Genomic DNA, 23429 nt, shown 5'->3' with positions numbered 1-23429 from the left:
GAAAATGTTTTCTATACAAAAGTTAGTCGTATAAGACGACTAGCAGGGACTTCCCCCAGATTTGGGGAGAATGGTGGAACAGGAAGAAAGAGAGATGAAGTCGTATCAAGAGGAGACAGAGGTCGTGAATTTGGGCACTGGTGGAGAGAAAAATGAGGTCAAGATTGAGACTTGTGTGTCCATGAACATCCGAGATGAGTAGTGGCTCTGTTGCGAGACTACCAAGACATCTTCGCTTGGTCTTACTAGGATATGCCTGGTTTGAGCTTAGAAATTGTGCAACACAAGCTACCTTTGAATCCCGAGTGCTCCACAGTGAAGCAAAAATTGAGGAGAATAAAACCTGAGATGTCTCAAAAGATAAAGGAGGAAGTGAAGAAACAATTCGATGCAGGTTTTTTGGTTGTTGCCCTGTACCCAGAATGGGTCGCCAATATCATGTGAGTCCTAAAAATGGATGGGAAGGTGCGAATGTGTGTGGACTATTGAGATCTAAACCGAGCCAGTCTAAAGGATAATTTTCCTTTATCGCGCATCGACGTTCTCTTGGATAACATAGCCAGTTTTGCCCTATTTTCTTTCATGGATGGATTTTCAGGTTATAACCAAATAAAGATGGCACTAGAGGATATGGAAAAGACAACTTTCATTACTCTATGGGGAACCTTTTGCTATAAGGTGATGTTGTTTGGGCTGAAGAATGTTGGGGCAACCTACCAGTGGACCATGGTGGCATTATTCCATGACATGATGCACAAGGAGATTGAGGTCTACGTGGATGACATGATCATGAAATCAAGAACGGAGGAGGCTGAACTACATTGCAAGATTCATATCACAGTTAATTTCCACTTGCGAGCCTCTTTTCAGATTGTTGCGTAAGAATCAGTCTGTCAAATGGGATGATGATTTTCAAGTAGTGTTTGAGAGAATTAATTGATGTTTGATGAATCCTCCTGTGCTCATGCCACTGGTGTCTGGGAAACCTCTTATTCTATACATGACAGTGTTAGATGAGTCAATGGGATGTGTGTTGGGACAACACAATGAATCAATAAAAATGGAACGAGCCATCTATTACTTGAGCAAGAAATTCACAACATGCCAGATGAACTACGCGTTGCTAGAAAGGACATATTGTGCCTTGGCGTGGGTAGCTCATTGTTTGAGGCAATATATGTTGAGTTACACTACTTGGTTGGTGTCCAAAATGGATCCCATTAAGTACATCTTCGTAAAGCCTGCTCTTACTAGAAGAATAGCTCGGTGGCAGGTTTTGTTGTCGGAATTCGATATCGTCTATGTCACTCAAAAGGCAATAAAAGGGAGCGCCTTGGTAGCTTAACAACCCATAAATGATTATCAGCTTATGCATCCAGAATTCCCTAACAAGGATATTATGGCCTTGTTTGAGGAGGAGGTTGAAGATGAAGATAGAGATAAGTGGGTTGTGTGGTTTGATGGTGCGTCTAATGCATTGGGTCATGGAATTGGGGCAGTGTTGGTTTCGTCGGACAAACAATGTTTGCCTTTCACGGCTAAGTTGTGTTTCGACTATACAAACAATATGGCAGAGTACGAGGCATGCACCCTAGGGATCCAAACAGCAATTAACTTTAGGGTCAAGTTGCTCAAAGTATGCGGGGACTCGACATTGGTAATTCATCAGTTAAAAAGTGAATGGGAGGCTAGAGACCACAAGTTGGTGCCTTACCAGGCTTACATCAAGGAATTGATGGAACTCTTTGATGATATATCACTTCATCACATTCCTAGAGAGGAAAACCAAATGGCTGACGCTCTTGCCACTCTATCATCCATGTTCAAAGTAGGCCCTCACGGAGATTTGCCATGCATCGACATCAAATGTCGTGTTGAGCCTACACACTGTTGTTTGATAGAAGAAGAGAATGATGGTAAACCTTAGTACTTCGATATCAAACGATACATTAAGGACAAGGAATACCCACCTGAGGCCTCTGACAATGATAAGAAGACGTTACGGAGGATGGCGGCCAACTTCCTCCTGGGTGAGGATGTCTTGTATAAAAGAAACCATGATATGGTATTATTGTGATGTGTGAATGTGAAGGAGGCCGACCAGATATTATTGGAGGTGCATGAGGGATCCTTGGGTACCCATGCCAATGGACATGCCATGGCCCAAAAGATTATGAGGGCAGGATATTACTAGCTCACTATGGAGAACGATTGTTGTATTCACGTGATGAAATGCCATAAATGCCAGACCTTCGCTGATAATGTTAATGCTCCACCTGTACTGTTGAATGTGTTGGCAACACCGTGGTTGTTCTCAATGTGGGGCATAGACGTGATTGGGGCCATCGAACCCAAGGCTTCAAATGGGCATCGCTTCATCTTAGTCGCCATTGATTACTTCACCAAATGGGTGGAAGCAACGTCATGCTAATGTGACTAGGAATGTGGTGATTAAATTCATTAAGAAGGAAATAATTTGTAGATATGGGCTGCCCAGAAAGATCATCACTGATAATGCCACCAATTTAAACAACAAGATGATGAAGGAAATGTGTGAGGATTTCAAAATCCAACACCATAATTCAACGCCTTATCGGCCCAAGATAAATGGGGCAATTGAGGCTGCAAATAAGAACATCAAGAAGATCATTCAGAAGATGACCGTATCCTACAAGGATTGACACGAGATGTTATCCTTCGCATTACATGGTTATCATACTTTTGTACACACATCTACTAGGGCAACCCCATTCTCTTTGGTGTACGGGATGGAAGTTGTGCTCCCGTTAAAGGTGGAGATTCCTTCTTTGAGAATTCTAGCAGAGTCGGGATTTGAAGAAGCAGAATAGGCCCAGGCACGTTTTGACCAATTAAATCTTATTGAGGGAAAGAGATTGGCTGCCATGAGCCATGGACAACTATACTAGAGCAGAGCGAAAAACGCTTTTGACAAAAGAGTATGAATTTAACGAATTTGTGACTCTTGAATATCAAACTGATTTATTAATTTTTTATATGGTATTCTATCTTTCTTTGACAAATAAGACAACAATCTTTTTCGTTTTCCCAAAATTTTACATAAACCTCTTTGAGATAAATAGTCTTTTCGATGCAATTCAAAATGTGAAGTAAGTCTTTGTATTCTATTGGTAAATTTGAATATTTGAAATTCAACTGATCTTGAGTTTTTTCTTTTTTTTCTTGTGAAATAACACGCAGGTTTAGAAGGATCATCGAGGCAAATAGGCCCCAAACTATGAAGGACCATTTGTGGTGAAGAAGGCTTTTTCGTGAGGAGCATTGTTGCTCATGAATATGGATGATGAAGAGCTACCTTCGCCTGTGAATTTTGATGTCGTCAAGCGATATTATGCATAATACTTGGGGCAATTCAAGAGCTCAACCAGGGCCTCCTCGAGGACTCATTAGGATCTTCACATCTTAGGCTATTGTTGTAACAGTAATCGCAATGCTAACGAATATAGATTGATGATTTGTATCTCTCCCTCTAGTTTTGTGTCCTTTTGCACTTTTTTATTGTCATTGGGCATGAATATACACTCTCATTTTTGCTCACTCACATGACCAGCACTCCAAAGCCAATGGTCGAATCTGCCCGATCAAAAGTTGCAGATTTGACACATTCAGTAGAGGTGCCGTAAGCATGCGACTGCATCTTATCATCTAAGTGTTTTGGAAAGAAAGAGTGAATGAAGAGTCATTTTGGGTTATGGTCGATGCCACACCAACTTGCATAAACCTAGGAGCAAATGGGAAAGACAATACGAGCATTTCATAGTATTTTAAACATTTGCATGTTAACATTCTCTTTGTCAAGGCATTAGAGCAGGTGCCAACAAGTGTTAAGTCCATGATCGGATTTGCTCATGGTCTAAGAAAAGAATTAGGAGGGATGAGATGGCGAGGCATCGACTACAACCACGCATCGGGCTAAAGACGTTAAAGAAGCGCTCCTAGGAGGCAACCTAGTATCTCTAAACTTTGCTCTTTAATTTTATGTTTTATAGTTGATATTGTTCAATTTTCTTTTTGAATTATTTCATGAATTCGCATAGGATTTATAGGTAATTATAAAGCTTATTAAATGATTATAACCCTTTCTTTGCAAAAAAAAAACCTTTTTTAAAAAAAATAAATAAAATTATTTTAACTCGCTTGGGCGAGTGATTAGCTCACCTGGGCGAGTGTACGCTGAAGATAAAAATAGGAGGAAGGGGTGAAATTAGATTTCACCCCATTTTCTCCAAGAACTTCAAAAGCTTCATCACTCAACCCACGGGACCTCCATTGTGGCAGGAGCTTTGAGCCTTTTTTGTGCACATTTGCCTCAAACTTTTTGCATTCCTTTCATCTCATCCAAATGGCCCTGAAGAAACTTGTTGCTAAGAGAGCTAGAAAGGCCACTGCAGGGGAAGGATCCAGTGCACCCTACAAGCAAAAATTGAGTTCGATAGGCACCGCTTCCGAAGTGAGGAGCATCAGTGTCGTTTTAAGGTGATTAAAGATTGGTCTTTTCTCAAAGAAAAACGGGTCCAGCTAGCAGAGGGAGAGTATATGGAATTCCAAGACGAAGTTGCCAGGAGGCATTGGACACAACTGACAGAGCCTATGGCAAAGTATGATCCCGAAGTAGTCATGGAGTTTTACGCAAACGCCTGGCCCACTGAAGAAGGAGTCTTGGACAAGTGCTCCTGGGTGCGGGGCCAATGGATCCCATATGACACAGATGCTATCAACCAATTCTTGGGGCATCCATTCGTCTTAGAAGAAGGACAGCGATGCGAGTAGGCTGAGAGAATAAGTCAATTTTCAGGTTTTGATGAAGAGGCCATAGGTCAACTACTTTGCTCTCCGGGACATGATTTTTCACGGAGCGAGCAGGGAGGCGGGTATGGATCATGCACATTAGCATGACCACTCTGACTCAAATCTAGATGATGTGCCTGCTCAGTAACACCTTCCCAGTGACCATAACTCTGATCTCCCTCTACCCAAATGTTAGTTGGTCTACAGTATCATGACCCATATCAGTGTTCATGTGGCATAGCTTATCTCAGATGCCATCCACCAGTTCATAGGTATTGCACCTCTAACACACCCAGTAGACCCAGATAAGTCCAACAGGGCACTGGGATTTTCAACATTGATCATAGGTCTCTGCCAATTCTATGAAGTACCAGTCGCATCAACAAAGCTCATCCGACCTCCCATTAACAGGACATTCATTGAGAAATATTCATGCCGAGGCAGGTACAACAGTCGGGGCAAGACCAACAGCAGTAGCCAGCCATAGACACACCACCACCGCCTCCACATCAGCCACCATCTCTAGAGTCCATCTCAGCTCACATGCAAAGGATGGAGCTCCATATGCTCGTGTACATGCATCATTTGGCTGACCAGCAGGCAGCAAACCATAAGGGCCAGATGCAGTTCAATGACAACTTCTATTAGTATACACTGCACCAGCATCGCTAGGACCCTAACCCTTACCCATGGCCTACTCCCGAGCAGTTCAGAGCCACTGTCGCATGACCTGGGGATAGGCCTAATTTTTTGGAGGAGGCATGTCCTACATATGCTCAAGGAGATGCCTAAGGGGACGAAGGTGGAGTTGAGGATGATGGAGATATGGTAGATTTGCTTGATTTCTTCGTTGAAGGAGGATGAGCTAGCCAACCGCATTCTTCTAAATTTGTGAACTTGTCTTTATCTTATTTATTGCTTTGTTATGTTATTTTGTTGTGATGATTGTTTAAAAAAGAAAATTTATGCATGGTTTATTTTTTATTTATTTTTGTGCGTGCTCTGATGTTTGATGCTGTAGTTTTGGATTATAACTTTGTCCAGGATACCAACCTTTTTCTTAAAACTAACGTGCTTTTGAAAGAAACAACCACCAGTGCCCTTCGAAAATTTTGTAGATCAAAACACAACAAAAAGGGTTTTTGAAAAAAAAATGTGTATCTTGAGGATGAGAATAATGAAGGACTTTCTCGAATACCAAAATGGACTCAGATGTTTTGCATGGACTTGATAAAAAAAACAATTGTTGAAACACGAATTTGATCTGAATATGGAAATAAGCCCTAAGCTTTAGTGACTGTGTGACCATAAATTTTATATTGAGTGTCTGCATGGATATGTTCTACGATTGGTTTTGCATGAATTTCTAATTGTCATAACATATGATTCATGGAAGTGATCTGGGCATTCTTTATTTCTAATCCATTGTCCAAACAACTTTCCCAATATATATTATTTTTTCCATTTGCAAGCCCTTTGAGCCAGACACTTGATTATTATTTGAACACTAACCTAGGATGAAAGTTTCCTACCTTACCTTAGGATAGGAGAGCAAGGGTGTTTTCAAAGGAGATTTATATCATTTTTGTGGCTAGTCATGGATTTTGAAGGAAGTTAGATATTTATCAAGAAAGAAAGGAAGAAAAGAAAAAAAATCAATCAAAAATGGAAAAGAGAAAAAAAGGAAAATAGAAAAGAAAAACAAATTCTTTGGAATAAACAAGTATCTGAACCATGTACAAAGTTGTTGAAAAGAGTAAAAAGGAAGGAAAATAATAGTAACTAGGTCAAGGCATGAAAGGATAGGAAGTGATCGCTCATTTAAGTTACTAGCCAAATCTTTATGTCTGCTCTCCTATTCATAAAAAAACCCAAAGCAACCAAAAGTCAAAATTTCCTACAAGTCCAACCTTAAAAAGACCCATTGATTCGTGATGATTATGCGCATTACCCCTTGATTTGATGGGAAATGACTTGCAAAATCAATTTATGACATATTTGTGATTTGGAATCGAGAGGAGACACTTGCCTGTCTAAGAGATTTGATACACCTTTGAGTGATTTTCCTCTATCTAATTGAATTCAGTGTTTCTTCTAATGTTTCTTTAGAAACGAATGAAAAATGTCTTAATCTCATTCTTGGTTATGAGAAATTCTATCTTTGTGCTTTCATTCCTCATTTGTCGCATTATTCTTTGGAAAATGTGTGTTTTGATTGGTTTGGGGGTTTGGTTTCATCACCAAACATGTTATCATTTAGTGAAAGTTTTCAGAGACTTCAATGTCTTCTATCTTTTACATTTCAGAGACTCCAATGTCTTCTGTCTTTTATATTTTTAGAGACTTCAATGTCTTCAGTCTGTTACATTTCAAATACTTCAATATCTTTTGTCTTTTACATTTCAAAGACTTCAATGTCTTTAGTCTTTTACATTTCAAAGACTTTAATGTCTTCAGTATTTTACATTTCAAAGACTTCAAAGTCTTTTGTCTTTTACATTTTCAAAGACTTCAATGTCTTCTGTCTTTTACATTTTCAAAGACTTCAATGTCTTTTATCTTTTACATTTCAAAGACTTCAATGCCTTCAGTCTTTTACATTTCAAAGACTCCAATGTCTTCAGTCTTTTACATTTCAAAGACTTTAATGTCTTCAGTCTATTACATTTCAAAGACTTCAATGTCTTTAGTATTTTACATTTTGTAAGACTTTAGGGCTAAGCATCAGCTCGCCTGGGCGAGCTTCGACCGCCCCAGAATGGCTTTTTTCCTATAAATAGGTGTGTTGAGGGGGGGGGTTAAAAGGTTCCAAGGTTCATGAGTTGAGAGAATTGAGAGAAAAGAAGTAGAAAGAGAGAAAGAAAAAGAAGAAACGAAGTCAAAACGCTACTGAATCGCGACCGTGATCATTCCCTACATCGTTCTCTTGTTCCGCGTTCCTTGTGCAACAGTCGGTTAGTTTTGGTTTTAAGGGTTGAATATAATCTATGTACCCTTAGGGGTCCCCTCTGTTATTGTGTGCATATTCATCTTCTCCATTTATCATCAGTGATCTCTTTTTTATTTGTAAAGTTTAATCCTAACCGATCACTAGTGCCGTAAAAAACTTTGTTGTCTTAAAAAGATTGAAAGCTAATAAATAAAAACCAAAATAAAAAAAAACCAACTCATAACTAACTTTTCTCCGCCAAATATCACTTGAGATCATTTCAAGGTCCAACTCCTTAATGACCTTTTTGTTTGTAATTAAAATGAATATTTCAAAAGCATAAAACCAACTCAACACACAAACTTTCTCGCTTTAAAGAACTACGTAGGTCTGAATTCCTCATCGCACCTGACGATACGTAGGAGCAGGGACAAGCCCCTTGTCGGCCCCAAAAAAATAAAAATATAAAAAAGGGAAAATAAATAATATTGAACTCACGTTGTGCACACTAGATTAAAGGTTGTCGTCCCTTGTGATGGGCGCGTGGGGTGCTAATACCTTCCCTATGTGTAAACAACTCTCGAACCCTTATTTTCAAAATTCGCATATCTCTTTTGGTTTTTTTTCTAATGTTTTCCTTAAATAAACATTGGTTGCGACTCCCATGCGTTTTCTTTTTAGAGGACGCACCATTTTGCTTTTTCGCCCGCACGCCCGTCGTAGGGTAGGTTGCAACAGGATCAAATGGACATTTTCTACAACATCCCATTTATATAAAGTTTTGCGTGTGAGTTTTGCAATAATGATAACCATCACCATTAAAAATAGGAGGCCTATTTATAGAGTTTTCTTCAAGAAAGAAAGAGTTTGATGTGGCCATAATTATTCTTGAAGCATTTAAGACTTATACAAGAATCCTACTCTGATAGCACTTGTTATCCAAGTGGCCCAAATGAACTCAAGAGAGGGGGGTGAATTGAGTCTATAAACTGTTTCTTTGTTAATACACTCTAATTCCTTTTTATATGATAAATATGATAATGCATCAAAAACTTGATTAAAAAAAGAAAAAACAAGCAATTAAGATCTCTATCAATATAAATAAATACAGTAAATTTACAATAAAGTAAAGAGATAAAGGAAGAGCGAATTTCAAACTCAATTTACATACTAGTTTGGTCACTTCTTGTGCCTACGTCTAGGCCCCAAGCAACTCGCTTGAGAGTTTCATTATCTTTCAAATCCTTTACAACAGCAGAGCCCTCTTACACTTTGGGATTCCTCACCCTTTGTGTTTGAGTCTCTTAAGAATCAAGAGATACTACGCTCTTGTTCTTACAAGGGGTGTTTCACCATTTTCAAAAGTTTAGACAAAGAATATAAGAATTCACTCTCTCATTTAGAGGAAATGTTACAAATTGAATCACTATAAGGTTTCTCAATAATAAGTGTATTTGACCAAGTTTTTGATTAAGAACTTGATGAATGACAATGATTGCTAACAAGATTTTTTCAAAAGTTTCTCATATATATAAACGTGTTAAAATGATGAATATGTATATACAAAATTTGTGTAAACCGTTAGGGGTCATTCCTAAAAGATGCAACTCTTCAAAACACACTTTTTGGTGTAATTTCAAATTAAAAAAAAACTTTTATATCATTGCTTCTAGTAATCGATTACATGATGTGGTAATCAATTGCATTAATTCTAGAACTTGAAAAACAATTTTAACGCTTTTAGAAGAAACATGAAGACTTGATTGAAATTAAGCAAATGGCCAAATATAATTATTGGAAAAACCTTTTAACAATATAACCTAAGTCTTGAATCTTCTAATTGCTTGACTTGTTCGAGTTCAAAATTCTTCATGTTGTTTTGGCGTCATCAAAACCTATGACATTACATAACCACACCTCACACTATTAAAATCCCCCATAACACACCATGTTATTGTGTTAGAGTTCATTTTGCAGCCCTTCAAACCTTGCCATAATCTTCTCTTTCCCTCCAAACTGCAAGGTGAGTAAACATTGATTATTACCACCTCTTTTCAACCACACACCTTCTAAAGCAAGGAATCCCTCTCCTATAGAGGAATTGTTGACTTGAAAAGCCTTTTTATTCCACAAACATAACATTCCCTCGATACTATTTATAGAAGTGTACTTTTCCTATAAAACCTCATGGTCACCCCATAATGCATAATACATTTCCTTCTTAACTTCCTCCTTTTTAGTTTCTTGAATTCACACTAACTGGACATCCTCTTTCTTAATATTATACATCATGAGCTTCATAAAAACTTGTCGTGTGAACCCTTCATCTGATTACATGTCTAACCCTTTTTCTATTTTGGATCCCTTTGTTCCATCACAACTAATTGTTGCACCATGCTTTCTTTTTTGTATTCCAAAGAAACACCCATAGCTATTCCCCTTTCCAACAACTTCTATGCCTCTTGAATGTCATAATTAATCTTAGTAGAACACGTGTTAGGGTAAAGGTCGGGAAACCTAACTCCCATTAAAGATGAGGTTGGATACCTATTTTCTATTCTTGGTTGGAATTGAGGTCAAGGATGAGTATGATTTAAGGATTTAGGACACGGATGGGAAAGACCAAATTTGTCCCGTAATTTGTCAAACCTAACGATTAAACTTTAATATGCAATCATGTACCCAGGGATCGATCCATGAAACCATCAAAGGCAGTTGACTTTTTTTTTGTACTTTAATTATTTAAATATCTAACTTCTAACAAATAAATATTTAATAAATAATAACTTTTATAAATTCATTTCTTAGTTTTAAACATAAAATTATTTTTTTTTATTTCAAATAATATAAGAAGAAAATACATGTGTTTACAATTTCTTTAAGTTTTGAAATATTTTTACATCTCACAAGCACAATAACAACAAAATCAAACATGACTCACATTGATAATCTTTAAAAAAAAAAAGCTCATCAAATATAATATACCTAAAACTAAAAGTCATCAAATTTTTTAACAATTATATGTAATAAATATAAATATGTTTATCATAATTAATGTTAATAATTAGATATATAGATAAATAAATGAGACTTATAATGATATACAAAGTATAGTTAGCCTAGATGATATAAATTGATAAAAAAAAATCATAGAAATATCATTCTTATGAAATCTATTAATGACACTACTAAAAAAATAAGTTTTAACATCGTCTTATTAACATTGGTTATTTGAAAATCGATGTCGTTAAGCACTTACAACAACGGTTTTCAAATAACCGATGTTAACAGCTCGATTTAGTACGATTTTAACATTGATTATTTTAAAATCGATGTCGTATAAGCACTTACAACATTGATTTTAAAATAACAGATGTTAATATAAACTCTTTTGCTTTAATTATTTATATATTTTTTAAATATATATATATATATATATAGTGAGTTATTAATTATATTTTAATTAAAAAATATAATAATTAATAAACAATAACAAATTCAAAAGGTAAGCATTTAAAAATTAAACTAAATTTTTAAAATAAATTCTATAATTTTAATTTTATTATTTAATGATTATCATTTAAATATAACACACATTTATATTAATTATTTCATATTAGTTCATTTGAAAATAAAAAATATCTATTTTTAATAGTAGAGTTTAACTTTTATAGAATTTTTATAGAATATTGGTATTGTCAAACAATTAAAATTTATTATTAATATATTTTATTTAATTATTATAAAAATAAAAAATTTATCATACTAAAACATTTATACAGACAATGTAAATATTATTTATTATCGAAATGTCTAATAAATATTTAAAAAGTATTTTTTATGAGATATTTGTCACCATTCAATAAATAAATATTACATCATTATTATATTTTAAAATATCTACAAACTTATACCTACGGCTACTTTTACTTATGGATATAATTAATTGTAGATTAAATATATATAATTTATTATTTAAAAAATTAAGATTATTTATTAAGATTATTTATTAAATTTTTTATTTTATAGAAAAATATAAAATTTGTAACTTAGTTATAATATTTTATTTATTTAAATAATTTATTTCAATGAAAATAAATAAATTTAACCTATCAAATTTTTTATTATTCCAAAAACATACATCACAAAATTCCTTAAAATATATTTTTACAACCACCTAAATAAAATATAAATTTAATTTTTACAAATAATAAAAAAATCATACATTTGAAAGATAATTCTTAAAATAAGAAATATAAAATTTACTATACTTTTTTACTGCAAACTCACTAAACTTATACTACATAAAATATATAAAAAAAAGAGACACCTAATATCGGTATAAGAAAAAATGTTGACAGCATTTTAATAATAATTCCAGAGTTAATATAAAAAAAAAAAGAGTGACACCTAGAATTAATATAAAGAGAGAAACCTATAAAGAATATAAAGCTCCAATTTTACCAAAGGAAGAGCAAAACGCAATCCTTACACCCTGCAGCACACCATTTTTGCGTTTCTAAAACTGGAGAAAACCCTAGAAACCAAACCCTCTCTCACACTGCCATCTGCCTCCATAATGATAACACTGTGCTTGCTACAATCATGGCGAACGTCATGGTAATGAAGGAGATCAAGGGCACGGTGCTGCGTCTCGGTGTTGATCTCTTCACTCTCGATCTCGACGCCATTCGCCTCCCTCCCGGCGAAGATTGCAGCATCGCCAGGTATCAACTACTTCGCCCTTTTCAGGTTCTGGTCATTGAAACAGAACCCTAGGGTTGTAGTTTTCTTACTCTTTTCTTTTTTATAGTGATGACGAGGTGGTTTACCGAGAGGAGAATCTCGAGTTTGAGTCTGGATTTGGTAACATCATTATCGTGGATAACCTCCTTGTGGTTCCGAGGGAGAAGTTTGAGAAGCTCGAAGGAGTGGTTTGAAAAATTTATAGTCAAATTGGTGTTATCAAGGAGGATGGCCTTTGGATGCCGGTTGATCCTAAAATTGAGAAAACCATAGGTTACTGCTTCATTGAGTACAATACCCCTCAAGTATACACACTCTTTCTTCAATGTAATCTAAAAATAATTGTTGTCCTATATTGTGTGTTGCTAGTGTTTTGATGTCAATTGTGTTTTTAGTCGATGTTGAATTGTATGTTGTTTTTGTGGAAGCAATGCCTTCCAAGATTATTTTGATAATGTCAAAGAATCAAGAGTTAAGTAAATTCCAAAGATTCAAGAATCAAGTTTCAAGAATCAAGATTCAAGAATAATCAAGATCAAGATTCAAGACTCAAGATTCAAGAATCAAGAGAAGACTCAATCAAGATAAGTACTAAAAAAGTTTTTCAAAAACAAAATCATTACCAAAGAGTTTTACTCTCTGGTAATCGATTACCAGAAGGTAGTAATCGATTATTAGTAGCCAACATTGTTTTCAAAACTAATTTACAAAGTTGTAATCGATTACCATGAGCATGTAATCGATTACCAATGTTTTAAAACATTAGATTTGAAATTTCAAAAGTCACAACTAGTGATAAAACATTTTCAAATCATTTTAAAATTGTGTAATCGATTACACAATACTTGTAATCGATTACCAGAGTTTCTAAACGTTTTGATTTTCAAAATTTAAACATGAGGAGTCACATCTATTGATGTGTAATCGATTACACCTTGATGGTAATCGATTACCATTGACTGGTTTCGAAAAATAAATTTTCAAAAGTCACAATTCTTCAAGTGACTTGTTTCTGAAGATTTTTTTCAAAAGTCACAACTTTTTAAGTGACTAGTTTTCAAAAGAGTCACAAATTTTAAAGGGTGACTAGTTTTAAAGAAATTACCAAGAGTCACAAACTTTAACTTCACTCATCAAGAGATTATAAATATGTGACCATGGCATGAATTTCACAACATCTTTCAACGCTTTCTATAGAACTTTCTAACTCATTTCTCTTCATCTTTTCAACAAGTTTTTTTACAGAAATTGTTGATTCATTTCTCAACTTTTTCTAAAAGTTTTTGTTCATTACTTTCTCTTCCAAGAAAAGTTCATTGTTCAAAAACTTATGCTATTCATCTTTTTCATTCACTTCTCCCTTTTCCAAAAGAATAGAAGGACTGCCTGAATTCTTTTGTGTCTCTCTTCTCTCTTTCCAAGAGAATTCAAAGGACTAATCGCCTGAGAAATCTTTTGATTCTTCCCTTCCCCTTAAGAAAAAGATTTCAAAGGACTAACCGCCTGAGATATCTTTTGTTTCCCCTTACAAAGATTCAAAGGACTAACTGCCTGAGAATTCTTTGTCCCAACACATTGGAGGGTACATCCTTTGTGGTACAAGTAGAGGGTACATCTACTTGGGGGTTGTTATACTGAGAACAAGAGAGGGTACATCTCTTGTGGATCAGTTCAAGTGGAGGGTACATCCATTTGGTTATTCAAAGAGAACAAGGGAGGGTACATCCCTTGTGGATCTTTGGCTTGTAAAGGATTTTACAAGGTTGAAAGAAATCTCAAGAACCGATTGGTTGCTTGGGGACTAAATGTAGGCACGGGTTGTTGCCGAACCAGTATAAATCTTGTGTTTGTCTTTTTCTTCCCTACACTCTTTAATTTTCGTTGTGTTCTTTTATTTTCGCTTTACTTTTGTCTAAGTTACTTTCTTTGTTCTTTACATCCTCACAACTTAGTAGTAAAGCCTAATTGAATCTAGTAACATTAAGAAGGATAGATTTTTAATTAGTCAAGACACGTTCATAATTAATTCAACCCCCCCTTCTTAATTATTCTGAGGCCACTTGATCCAACAGTTTTTTTATTTGGGTGTGGTTAAATTGGGTGTTTATTTTTTCTTAGGAAGCTGAGCTTGCTAAAGAGACCAAAAACATCATATCAAAGCCCTCAGTACTCATGGGATTGGTAAGTTATGCTATTAGTTGTTATTACAAGTACGTTGTGCTAGAAATTTGTTGTGTTACATTAGAGTTGTGAGCATTCAGTTTGTGAGATGGCTGAGAAAATGTAATGTTGGCCAAATAACACCAACTAACTAAACTACTGTGGAAATTAACAGGACCTTTGTTCCTGAAATTTTAGTTTTCCATTGCAATATCTCAACTATAAGGTGATAAATTCTTATTTGAGCAAAACCACAAGGATGTTTTGGTAGTGGTTGATACAGAAGACTACCCTTCCTTTCTGGAATTTCTTAAAGGAAACCAGGATGATATAAAGTTCAAGATAAAGCTTGCATGGAAAGCTTTTAACATGTTGCTTCCTATGACTCAACAGTATCTGAGTGGTTGTGGAAACAGAGTGTGGGAGGTACTTCTGTTTCTAGTTTGTGAGGATTATTAATTCACACTCATTGTGAGATGGAAATGTCAATTACTGGAAAATGCAAATAATTTATAAATATAATCCTAGAATGGTAAAGCTCAATCTACAACCAACAGATTAATTGGTGTACTAATTTTCATATATTTTCTAATTTTGAAGTTTTTGAAGTCAGTGAACAAAATTGAAATCATATATTTAATTCTAAAATAACTTGCAGAATGCATTTAGTTTAAATATCTCAAGTGATATTATTAATTTTGATGTGCTCCATTCATTGACTTATTCTCATTTTGATGACAGATAAATTCCCTCCTAGCTTGACAATGCCCCTCTCACTCAAAAGTCCTCTCGGTTATGGTGAAAATCCTCATCAAAAAGCTGCATTCTATGTTGACAAAAGCCTTTCTGAAGTTAATGCTGGTGGAATTGCTACAGCCATCCAACACCATGGAAAGGTGGGAATCAACTACTAATTTCTTGTCTAAATGATCTATAATCACTATTTGCTTATATAGAATTTATCACTTTGCCTCTGTTCTCTCTAAGATTCCATGGTATTGCACCTCATCTCTAGTGTAGAATCCATATCTGGATGATATTTGTAGGACTTTAGAGATCCAACTTGACAGCCAGGTTTAGGTATTGGATGGAAAGCCCATACTTCTGTTCTAAATCAGTGATGTAGCATCTTAAAGCAAGTTCCTACAAGCTTTTGTAATTCATTGAGAATCTGTCTGGCACTGTGATTCGATTCATGCAAGCTCAAAAATTTATAGAAAATGAATGAAATTCGGAACTATCATCAATATCATGCATAATTCTTTCGCTTTGAGATGTTTGACCTGTAATTTGAGCTTTGTTTTTATCTGAAACTTGATTGATGAGAGATGTTCCTTGTTTGTATGAAAAATAAAGCCTTTGAACTGACTGAACCTTTGTAATTTGTTGCATTTACTTGAGATAGGTTTTGTTTTTGCATACTTTTGACTGAGATGCAAGCTGAGTTAATATGAAAATAATCTTGTTGCATTGGTTTGAAGTTTAGATTGAACTCACAGTTCAACTCATCAGAATTGAATGCAAATATAGAAACTAGACTTGAGAGTTAGGAAACTGAATTAATATGTGCCTTTTAGTTTCACTAAGTTATTCTTAAATCAAATTCAAACTAGAGTTACATGTACATATATTTCTCCGTGCATCTTGCTTAGAATTAGTTCATTTTGGCTTTCAATTGACCAATTCCATGGTTAAATCTTATTAATTTGAATAACTTGTGTTTGTAACTAGTGGTTTTGATAGTGCTATGAATTTACTCATGATTTAGAGACTGAAATTGGAGCCAATTGACTTGGTTCAAAATCAAAATGATAGCTTGGTGTGATTTGTTAATAAATGCATGAATCTTCTATCATTGTTTGGTACTTTGGTTTTGGTTTTTTTTTTCCATACTAATGATTATTAATATTTATAGGTAAAACTTATTGATTAAAAAACCGATGTTGTTAGTGTCAGTTAACATCAGTTTTTTAAAAAATTGATGTTGGTATGTAGATTTATAACTTTCTTTTTTCATAATTCTTATCATCTAACATTGGTTATTTAAATAACTGATATTGTATTTATTAGTTAAAATCGATTTTGAAAAATCAATGTTAATGATATTACTTTCAACATCGGTTAATAACCGATGTAAAAATCTTATTTTTTAATAGTGTGAGTATACATATCTCTTTTAGTTATATTATAATTAGTAACAATATATATTATTAAAAATATTAGTATTTTTCAGTATTAAAAAAGATTATTATATAATCAGTGTTGACATATATTAATTATCAGACTTATTAATTAATATATTTATTTTATTTTATTTTTACTGTATGTAGTATTTAATTATTAATTATTCTATATTATTTTTACTAAAAATAGTGTATTTATTATTACTTAGTATATATTATTTATTATTATTATTATTATTATTATTATTATTATTAGTATTTTTTTATTAAAAAAGTATATTATTATTGAAGGAAGTTTGAGGGAAGGGGCTTTAGTCCGCTCACCCTCAAACTTTTTAAAACTATTTATATAATAATTTTTTTGAATAAAAATATTATTAATAATATATAATAACAATTAATAATATATACTAATTAATAATAATATATTACGTCTAGTATAAATAAAATTATATATATTGATTAATAAATCTAATAATTAATATCTTATGTACTAATCTTTTTAATAATATATATTGTCACTAATTATAATATAACTCAAAAGATATATACACTTATTATTAGATCTTGTTTTTTATGACTTCCCATCAATTGTTATGATATAGACTAATTATGTTTTGTGTGTTATTATAAGTCTCATATATTTATTTATATATCTAATTATTAACATTAATTATTATTAACATTATATAACATTTATATATTTATATTGTTAGAAAAAATTGATGATTTTTAGTTATTATTGTATTTGATGCGTTTGTTTTTTTATTGTGAAATTATTATTGTGAGTGTTGTTTGATTGTTATTATGCTTGTGAGATTAAAAGAGTTTTTTAAAACATGAAAAAAATTATACCAGACGTACATGTATTTCCTTCTTGTATAATTTAAAATAAAAATTGATTTTAATTTTATGTGTAAAACTAATATATAATTGAATAAAAGTCATTAATTATTAAATATTTATTTGTTAGATATTTAAATAGTTAAAGTAAACAAAAAATCTAACCCCTTTAATGGTTTTCCGAATCCGTCCCTATACTTATATACCCACATTTTACTTAATGTAAAATAATAAAAATATTAATTAAAGAAATTACTACAACTGAATTAAAAAAATATTATTATATATTTATACCATAATTTTAGAGAAGCACTGACAAAATAGTGTTTAAAAGACTTTTATTTATCACATTCTCAATATTGATAGAATTCATTGGAAAGTAAAAATAATCATAAGTGAAAGCTTATTAAATAAGTGGTGAAACTTATATTCTAATAAATCCCAATAATAACATGTATTTAAAAGAATATATTGTGTTGTTAATATTTCTCAAATTTTTAATGAGTAATACAACATCTCCTTATAGTCTTCTTTCAAATCTTCGTCTTACCTTATAAATAAAGTATTAAATAAAAAGATCATAAATACTTTTAATATCTTAAAAATATATAATGCATTTTATACTTACTATAGAAGTGTTAGAAGATATTGGTAGGATAAAGATGGAGGATGATCTATTATTTATATTCCATCATAGTTTTTAATAAAAGAAATTACTTCTTCCAGACTGAAATATATATAAAAAAAATTGATTCACATTAATTAAAAAAATAAGTTAACATCAATTGTGATAATCTCAATTAAAAATTAATTCATTTTAAAATGTTATTTACATATTAGTGCATAGTAAAAAAATGTTAGAATAAAACTCTAATTAAATGAATAATATTTTTAAAATAATATCATTAGATAAATATTAATTAAAATTCACTTACATCTTAATTTATCACAAATAATTTATTTTTCTTATATTTCAGTTCCAAAAGAATATTTATATTAGTGTTCTACACTGATTTAAAAAGAAAATATAAAAAACACACAAATCAAGACAGACACCAACCAGAACACAACACTTCACCTTTCAGAGTTTGAAGTCTCCGTCAACAGTTGTCATTGAAACACCACACAGTATCCTCAACCAACAAGATTCCAACTTTGATTCCCAATCCGCAATTTCAACAACACCCAGAAACGTTTCCACTTGAATCCCTCGAAATTCACACCCACCCACCTCAGAATTTTTGGTTTCACCTCCTTCCAAGCCATGAATTTTAGGAGCCTGGAAGATTTCTGGGCCTTCTACATGAACCAGCACTCCAAGGCTTCCACAAGGCGCTGGCACTTCGCAGGAACACTCTTCAGCATTCTCTTTTTCTTTTGTTCCCTCTTGTTCAGTTGGTGGTTCTTGCTCCTTGTCCCTTTCTCTGGGTATGGATGTGCCTTCTATAGCCACTTGTTTGTAGAGAGGAATTTCCCTGAGACTTTGAGACACCCCTTTTGGTCCCTCATGTGTGACTTCAAGATGTTCGGGTTCATGCTCACTGGCAACATGGATAGGGAGATCAAAAGGCTTGGGAAGAGACCTGTGCTGCAAGTGTTTTGATTTTTGTATAAGCTTTTGGTGATTATTATTGTTATTATTATTATTTTGAATAAACATTGAAACTGGATTTTTTAATGTATTTTTTTAGAATTTTTTTTAATTGCTTTAATAAGTTATTTGGGTGTGTGTGGATGATTTTGCTGTATATTGTGGCTGAATGGACCCAATATGTGTGTGATGATGCTGCAACTTGATGGAGTGTGGTGAGACAGATTTTGTTGAGACATTATAGCTTAATAGGTAAGTGGAGCTAAAGGGAATCGGATGAATATGGTTTAACTTGTGCGTTGCTGTTTATAGTTGTTGAAGATGTGTTGATTATTCCAACAACCTCTGAAGTGCAAAAATAATGAAAATTATTGAGAACAATGTAGGAAAGGTCAAATGGATAAAAGTATCATAGTTGAATATGTAGCATAAGGTTTTAAATTGCTGTCCTAATTGTGGTTCTGTCGTGATCCTTGATATTGCGGCAAATTACAACAAATTTGGCTATGTGGCTGCAATTGCAGTAGTGATATGTGGCCACAATTGCAGTTGTAGACTGTTTTTTAAAACTTTTTCAAATTGAAATTTATGAGGAGAAAAAATGAGTTAATTCCATTGCATAGCAGTGATCATCACACGGCCTTGAAAATATTGCTCAAAAATTATGTGATGTATTGCATAGCACTTTTGGACTAAATTGATGTCAAAATCTGTGGAGGATCAACTTGATGTCCTTTGTATATTCAGTGAACTAATTTGTGTGTCAACTCTAATATAGTATTCTTATCCTGTAAAGGTTCCTTGATAAGCCTTTTATTTCATCTAGAACTTTATTTGCTTGTTTGACCCTAGAGATTCAGAAAGGATAATAGCTTGCACCTTGAACTTTATTTGGATGATTTTGCACATGTTTGGGCGCATTTCCTTGATTTTAGTGTATACCTTTCTTATACCAAAAGAATTTCAAGTTTCTCTTCCTGGTATGATTTCATTATTTGACCATGTCCTTGAAAGATTTGATAAATCACTCGATTTAAATCATCAGGCAGAAGACAAGATACTTATTCTAGATATTCTTCATTATCAATGTTCCATGAATGAATCTTTTGGAACTACTGAGTGCTACTAATTGTTCAGTTTCGCCATTGCTTGAGTTTGAGGTCTACCTTGGTTAAGCATTCTAAATATTTACATGAATTTAATGTTGCCTTTCATGTGGCAGCAAATATTTCGTTTATTTATGCTTTCATTTCGTTGCTGTTTTCTTCTGTTTCCAAATTCCAAGTCTGTGTAGGCAAAGTCTCTAGATGAATTTGTTGTCTCTAGTGAAATATATAGTTTAGTACCTAATCTTCTGAGCTTCTACAGGATACAGTTCAGTATGTTTAGATGTCCATCAGATTATGTATGGTCTTTTATGATACTTATAGGAAGTTGAAGAGTAACTTACTCTATATTTGTTCAGTTGTTCTTATAAAGGCAATATGTGTGCAGCTTCATCAACTTATAATTTTGAAATTTAAAATTCTTTATATCAACACTGGTAAAGGACACATAAACGTGCAGATACATTCATTCAAAGTCTTCAATAGGGAAGATGGCACTTTGGGGTTAGCTACCAATTTCTGAAAGAAGGCTCTTTGATATTCAAAAATCATATATAGTAGGAAGTGTACAAGATACCAGCCAAGTGAACTTATCAAATGCCGCATTTAACTAGACATATGTGGTACCTGTTGAAACATTAGTTGCTACCTGCTAGCAATTGTTGCCTATGATTCAATAAAAGCTTTATATTCTCATGATTTCCGCAGCAAATTTTGCTTATATATCTTATTAGTGAACTAAATAGAAACAAAAAATTTCTAAAAATTTAACAATTAAAAAGAAACTAATTTTACTTGTAGTGCGTGATTGTGTTGACCCAAAGAAATTTTGCACATGGTAACATAGTAATCAAACACAGGTTTTCTTGTTAAATAGATCATTACTCACATGTGCACGCAATGGGATCGTACATCAGTGCGTCAATCTCATTAAAGTAATAAATAGGATTAAATTTGTGCTAAATTTACATATTTTTCAAAATTATCCTTGACATTATTGACATATACTTTTTTCAAATGTTTTTATTAATTGTATAAAAAATGTTTTCATTAATTATAATTATTTTAGTCTCTCTTATCATTGGTATATTTATTGCTTTAATTTTTATTGGTTATGCATTTGAATAGTCAAAGACTCAAAGTAAGGTTTCCCATCATCAAGCATATGGATCAACTAGCATGGTGTAATACATGTGATTTAGACAAATAAAAAGGTTCCAAAACTCTCTTCATGCTAGGTTAAGTTAGACTTTTTCAAGTCTAAAACATTAATATATTCTAAAAACTAAAAAAATACTGATCCCCTAAAAAAAAATACTCATACTTAAAGATATCTTTGTGACAAAAATAATTAATTCATAAAACATTCTAGATTTGTTCTTTTAAAAATGACTAAACTCAAATTCTAATTTTGTTCTTTTAAAAAAGACAGGGAGAAGTGTTATGTAATTTTCTAGTATATATTTTATCTTACCATATTAATTGTATTCTTTGTCATGTCTACTTCTCTTTAATTTTTTCACTCCATAATAAATGGTTAACGATATAATAGAAGAAAAAGGTTGAAATATAATTTTCATCCATCTATTTTTAAATATGTAATTTTAATCCCCTATTATTTAATTAAGACATTTTGTCATTCACTTTTTAAAAATTCACAATTTTAGTCCTCCTATTTTTTCATTTAGCAATTAAATAATTTTAAATAAAATATTTTTTCACATGGATAATAAATAAGCATGTGTCAATCAATGTTTACAACGAGCATAAATCAACGTTTTAAATTGGTCACAAGGACCAACGTTGCGGATTTTTTAAAAGTGGATGATCAAATGTCTCAATTAAAAAATGGGAGACTAAAATTGCTAGCTTTTTAAAAGTGGGGAATGAAATGTCTCAAGTAAAAAATAGGGGGACTAAAATTACAGATTTGAGAAAATAAGGAGACGAAAATTGTATTTTAGCCAAAAAAATTCTAATGCTTTATTGATATCGTTAAATGACAATGAAAAAAATACTTTTTTTTCTAAATGCAAAAGATACTTAATTACATATGTTACCATCAAATTATCCTCATTTCATGAATTTTATCCCCCAAGTTTTTTATTTTTGCATTTTACACTTGCACTCCAACAACACTCAATCATACTTATTGGTGAGTTAACATGCTATAGAATGGATACCAAGACAACTACCTTGGGGTTTCACGATTTATATTTTAAAACTTTACTGAAGAAATCATGAGTGAAAAGAATCTCATTTCGCGAACCACGCATTACGCATGAATCACCAAGGGTTTAGAGGTTACCTTGTTGCTCGCTTTCAAATAATGGAGAATTCCCTCTTGATCACCAAGCGTAGAACAAGATGACACCTCTACTTAGTCCATGCGAGTGAAATTGAAGTGAGGTCTCGGTGCTAGCCGACGATCAGGAATTTAGAGAGACCTCATGCCATTAATGTATTTTCATGTGTCATGTTTGAGACATGCACCTCTTTATATAGAAAACATGAGTGTATCTTAATCCCTAGAATATTTAATTAGACCAAATCTAATCTTATATTATACCAATCAATTAGATCATATCTAATAAATTATCTTTTAATTAAATTAAATCTTATCTTATCGGATCAAATCATATTTGATTAATTAAGATATTGATTATATCATGTCTAATCATTTATCTCTTATCAATTAATCAATTAAAATAATGATTAGATCTTAGTTATCTAATCACATTGTTTAATTAATTAATTAATCTTTGACTCAATTTAATTACTATTCTGATATGTACTCTGTGTGTGATCATATAGGTTTCCACTGGACATGCAATAATATTAAATATTATCTTTATAACATTAAATAATATAGACAATGATTGACATCTAGAAATACGTTGCTACCACCCAGTCCATCGGAGAATTGGTGATCTGATTTCAACCTTATCACAACTATATCCATTGTGTAACTTTTGTTCTTTTATCCAAATGTCTCGATCAAATACAAGGCATAAAAGTGTCGTTGCATTAAGTCGAATCATTGA

General features: G+C 32.8%; 3 protein-coding genes across 3 annotated transcripts; all 3 read left to right on the top strand.

Annotated features, from left to right (window-relative positions):
- Window positions 1-1060: 1060 nt before the first annotated feature.
- On the top strand, window positions 1061-1927 carry LOC102669031 (uncharacterized). Its single transcript, XM_006577470.1, has 2 exons — window positions 1061-1273; window positions 1367-1927. The coding sequence occupies exons 1-2, from the start codon at window positions 1061-1063 to the stop codon at window positions 1925-1927; spliced, it is 774 nt and encodes a 257-aa protein (XP_006577533.1).
- A 10434-nt stretch (window positions 1928-12361) lies between these two features.
- LOC121174565 (bifunctional purine biosynthesis protein PurH-like) lies at window positions 12362-15576 on the top strand. Its single transcript, XM_041013921.1, has 5 exons — window positions 12362-12483; window positions 12570-12690; window positions 14621-14683; window positions 14909-15107; window positions 15404-15576. Exons 1-5 carry the CDS (start codon window positions 12362-12364, stop codon window positions 15574-15576), a joined length of 678 nt encoding a protein of 225 aa, XP_040869855.1.
- Window positions 15577-18780: 3204 nt separating this feature from the next.
- Window positions 18781-19391, top strand: LOC100806455 (uncharacterized). The gene has a single exon (XM_003520882.5). The coding sequence runs from the start codon at window positions 18953-18955 to the stop codon at window positions 19289-19291; it is 339 nt and encodes a 112-aa protein (XP_003520930.1). The 5' UTR covers window positions 18781-18952; the 3' UTR covers window positions 19292-19391.
- Window positions 19392-23429: the final 4038 nt, after the last annotated feature.

This window comes from Glycine max, chromosome 3 (assembly GCF_000004515.6).
Source record: "Glycine max cultivar Williams 82 chromosome 3, Glycine_max_v4.0, whole genome shotgun sequence".
Lineage (NCBI taxonomy): Eukaryota > Viridiplantae > Streptophyta > Magnoliopsida > Fabales > Fabaceae > Glycine > Glycine max.
The sequence above is the reverse complement of the archived record's forward strand: the minus strand, read 5'-3'. Positions and strand labels throughout refer to the sequence as shown.

Bases quoted from the DNA above. Each gene is read 5' to 3' on its own strand.
- LOC121174565 (XM_041013921.1), top strand. From the start codon at position 12,362: ATGGCGAACGTCATGGTAATGAAGGAGATCAAGGGCACGGTGCTGCGT. The intron at 12,691-14,620 runs GTTTGAAAAATT...ATTTTTTCTTAG, and splicing joins TTGAGAAGCTCGAAGGAGTG to GAAGCTGAGCTTGCTAAAGA. The intron at 14,684-14,908 runs GTAAGTTATGCT...TTCTTATTTGAG, and splicing joins CCTCAGTACTCATGGGATTG to CAAAACCACAAGGATGTTTT.
- LOC100806455 (XM_003520882.5), top strand. From the start codon at position 18,953: ATGAATTTTAGGAGCCTGGAAGATTTCTGGGCCTTCTACATGAACCAG.
- LOC102669031 (XM_006577470.1), top strand. From the start codon at position 1,061: ATGGAACGAGCCATCTATTACTTGAGCAAGAAATTCACAACATGCCAG. The intron at 1,274-1,366 runs GTTTTGTTGTCG...AATGATTATCAG, and splicing joins GAAGAATAGCTCGGTGGCAG to CTTATGCATCCAGAATTCCC.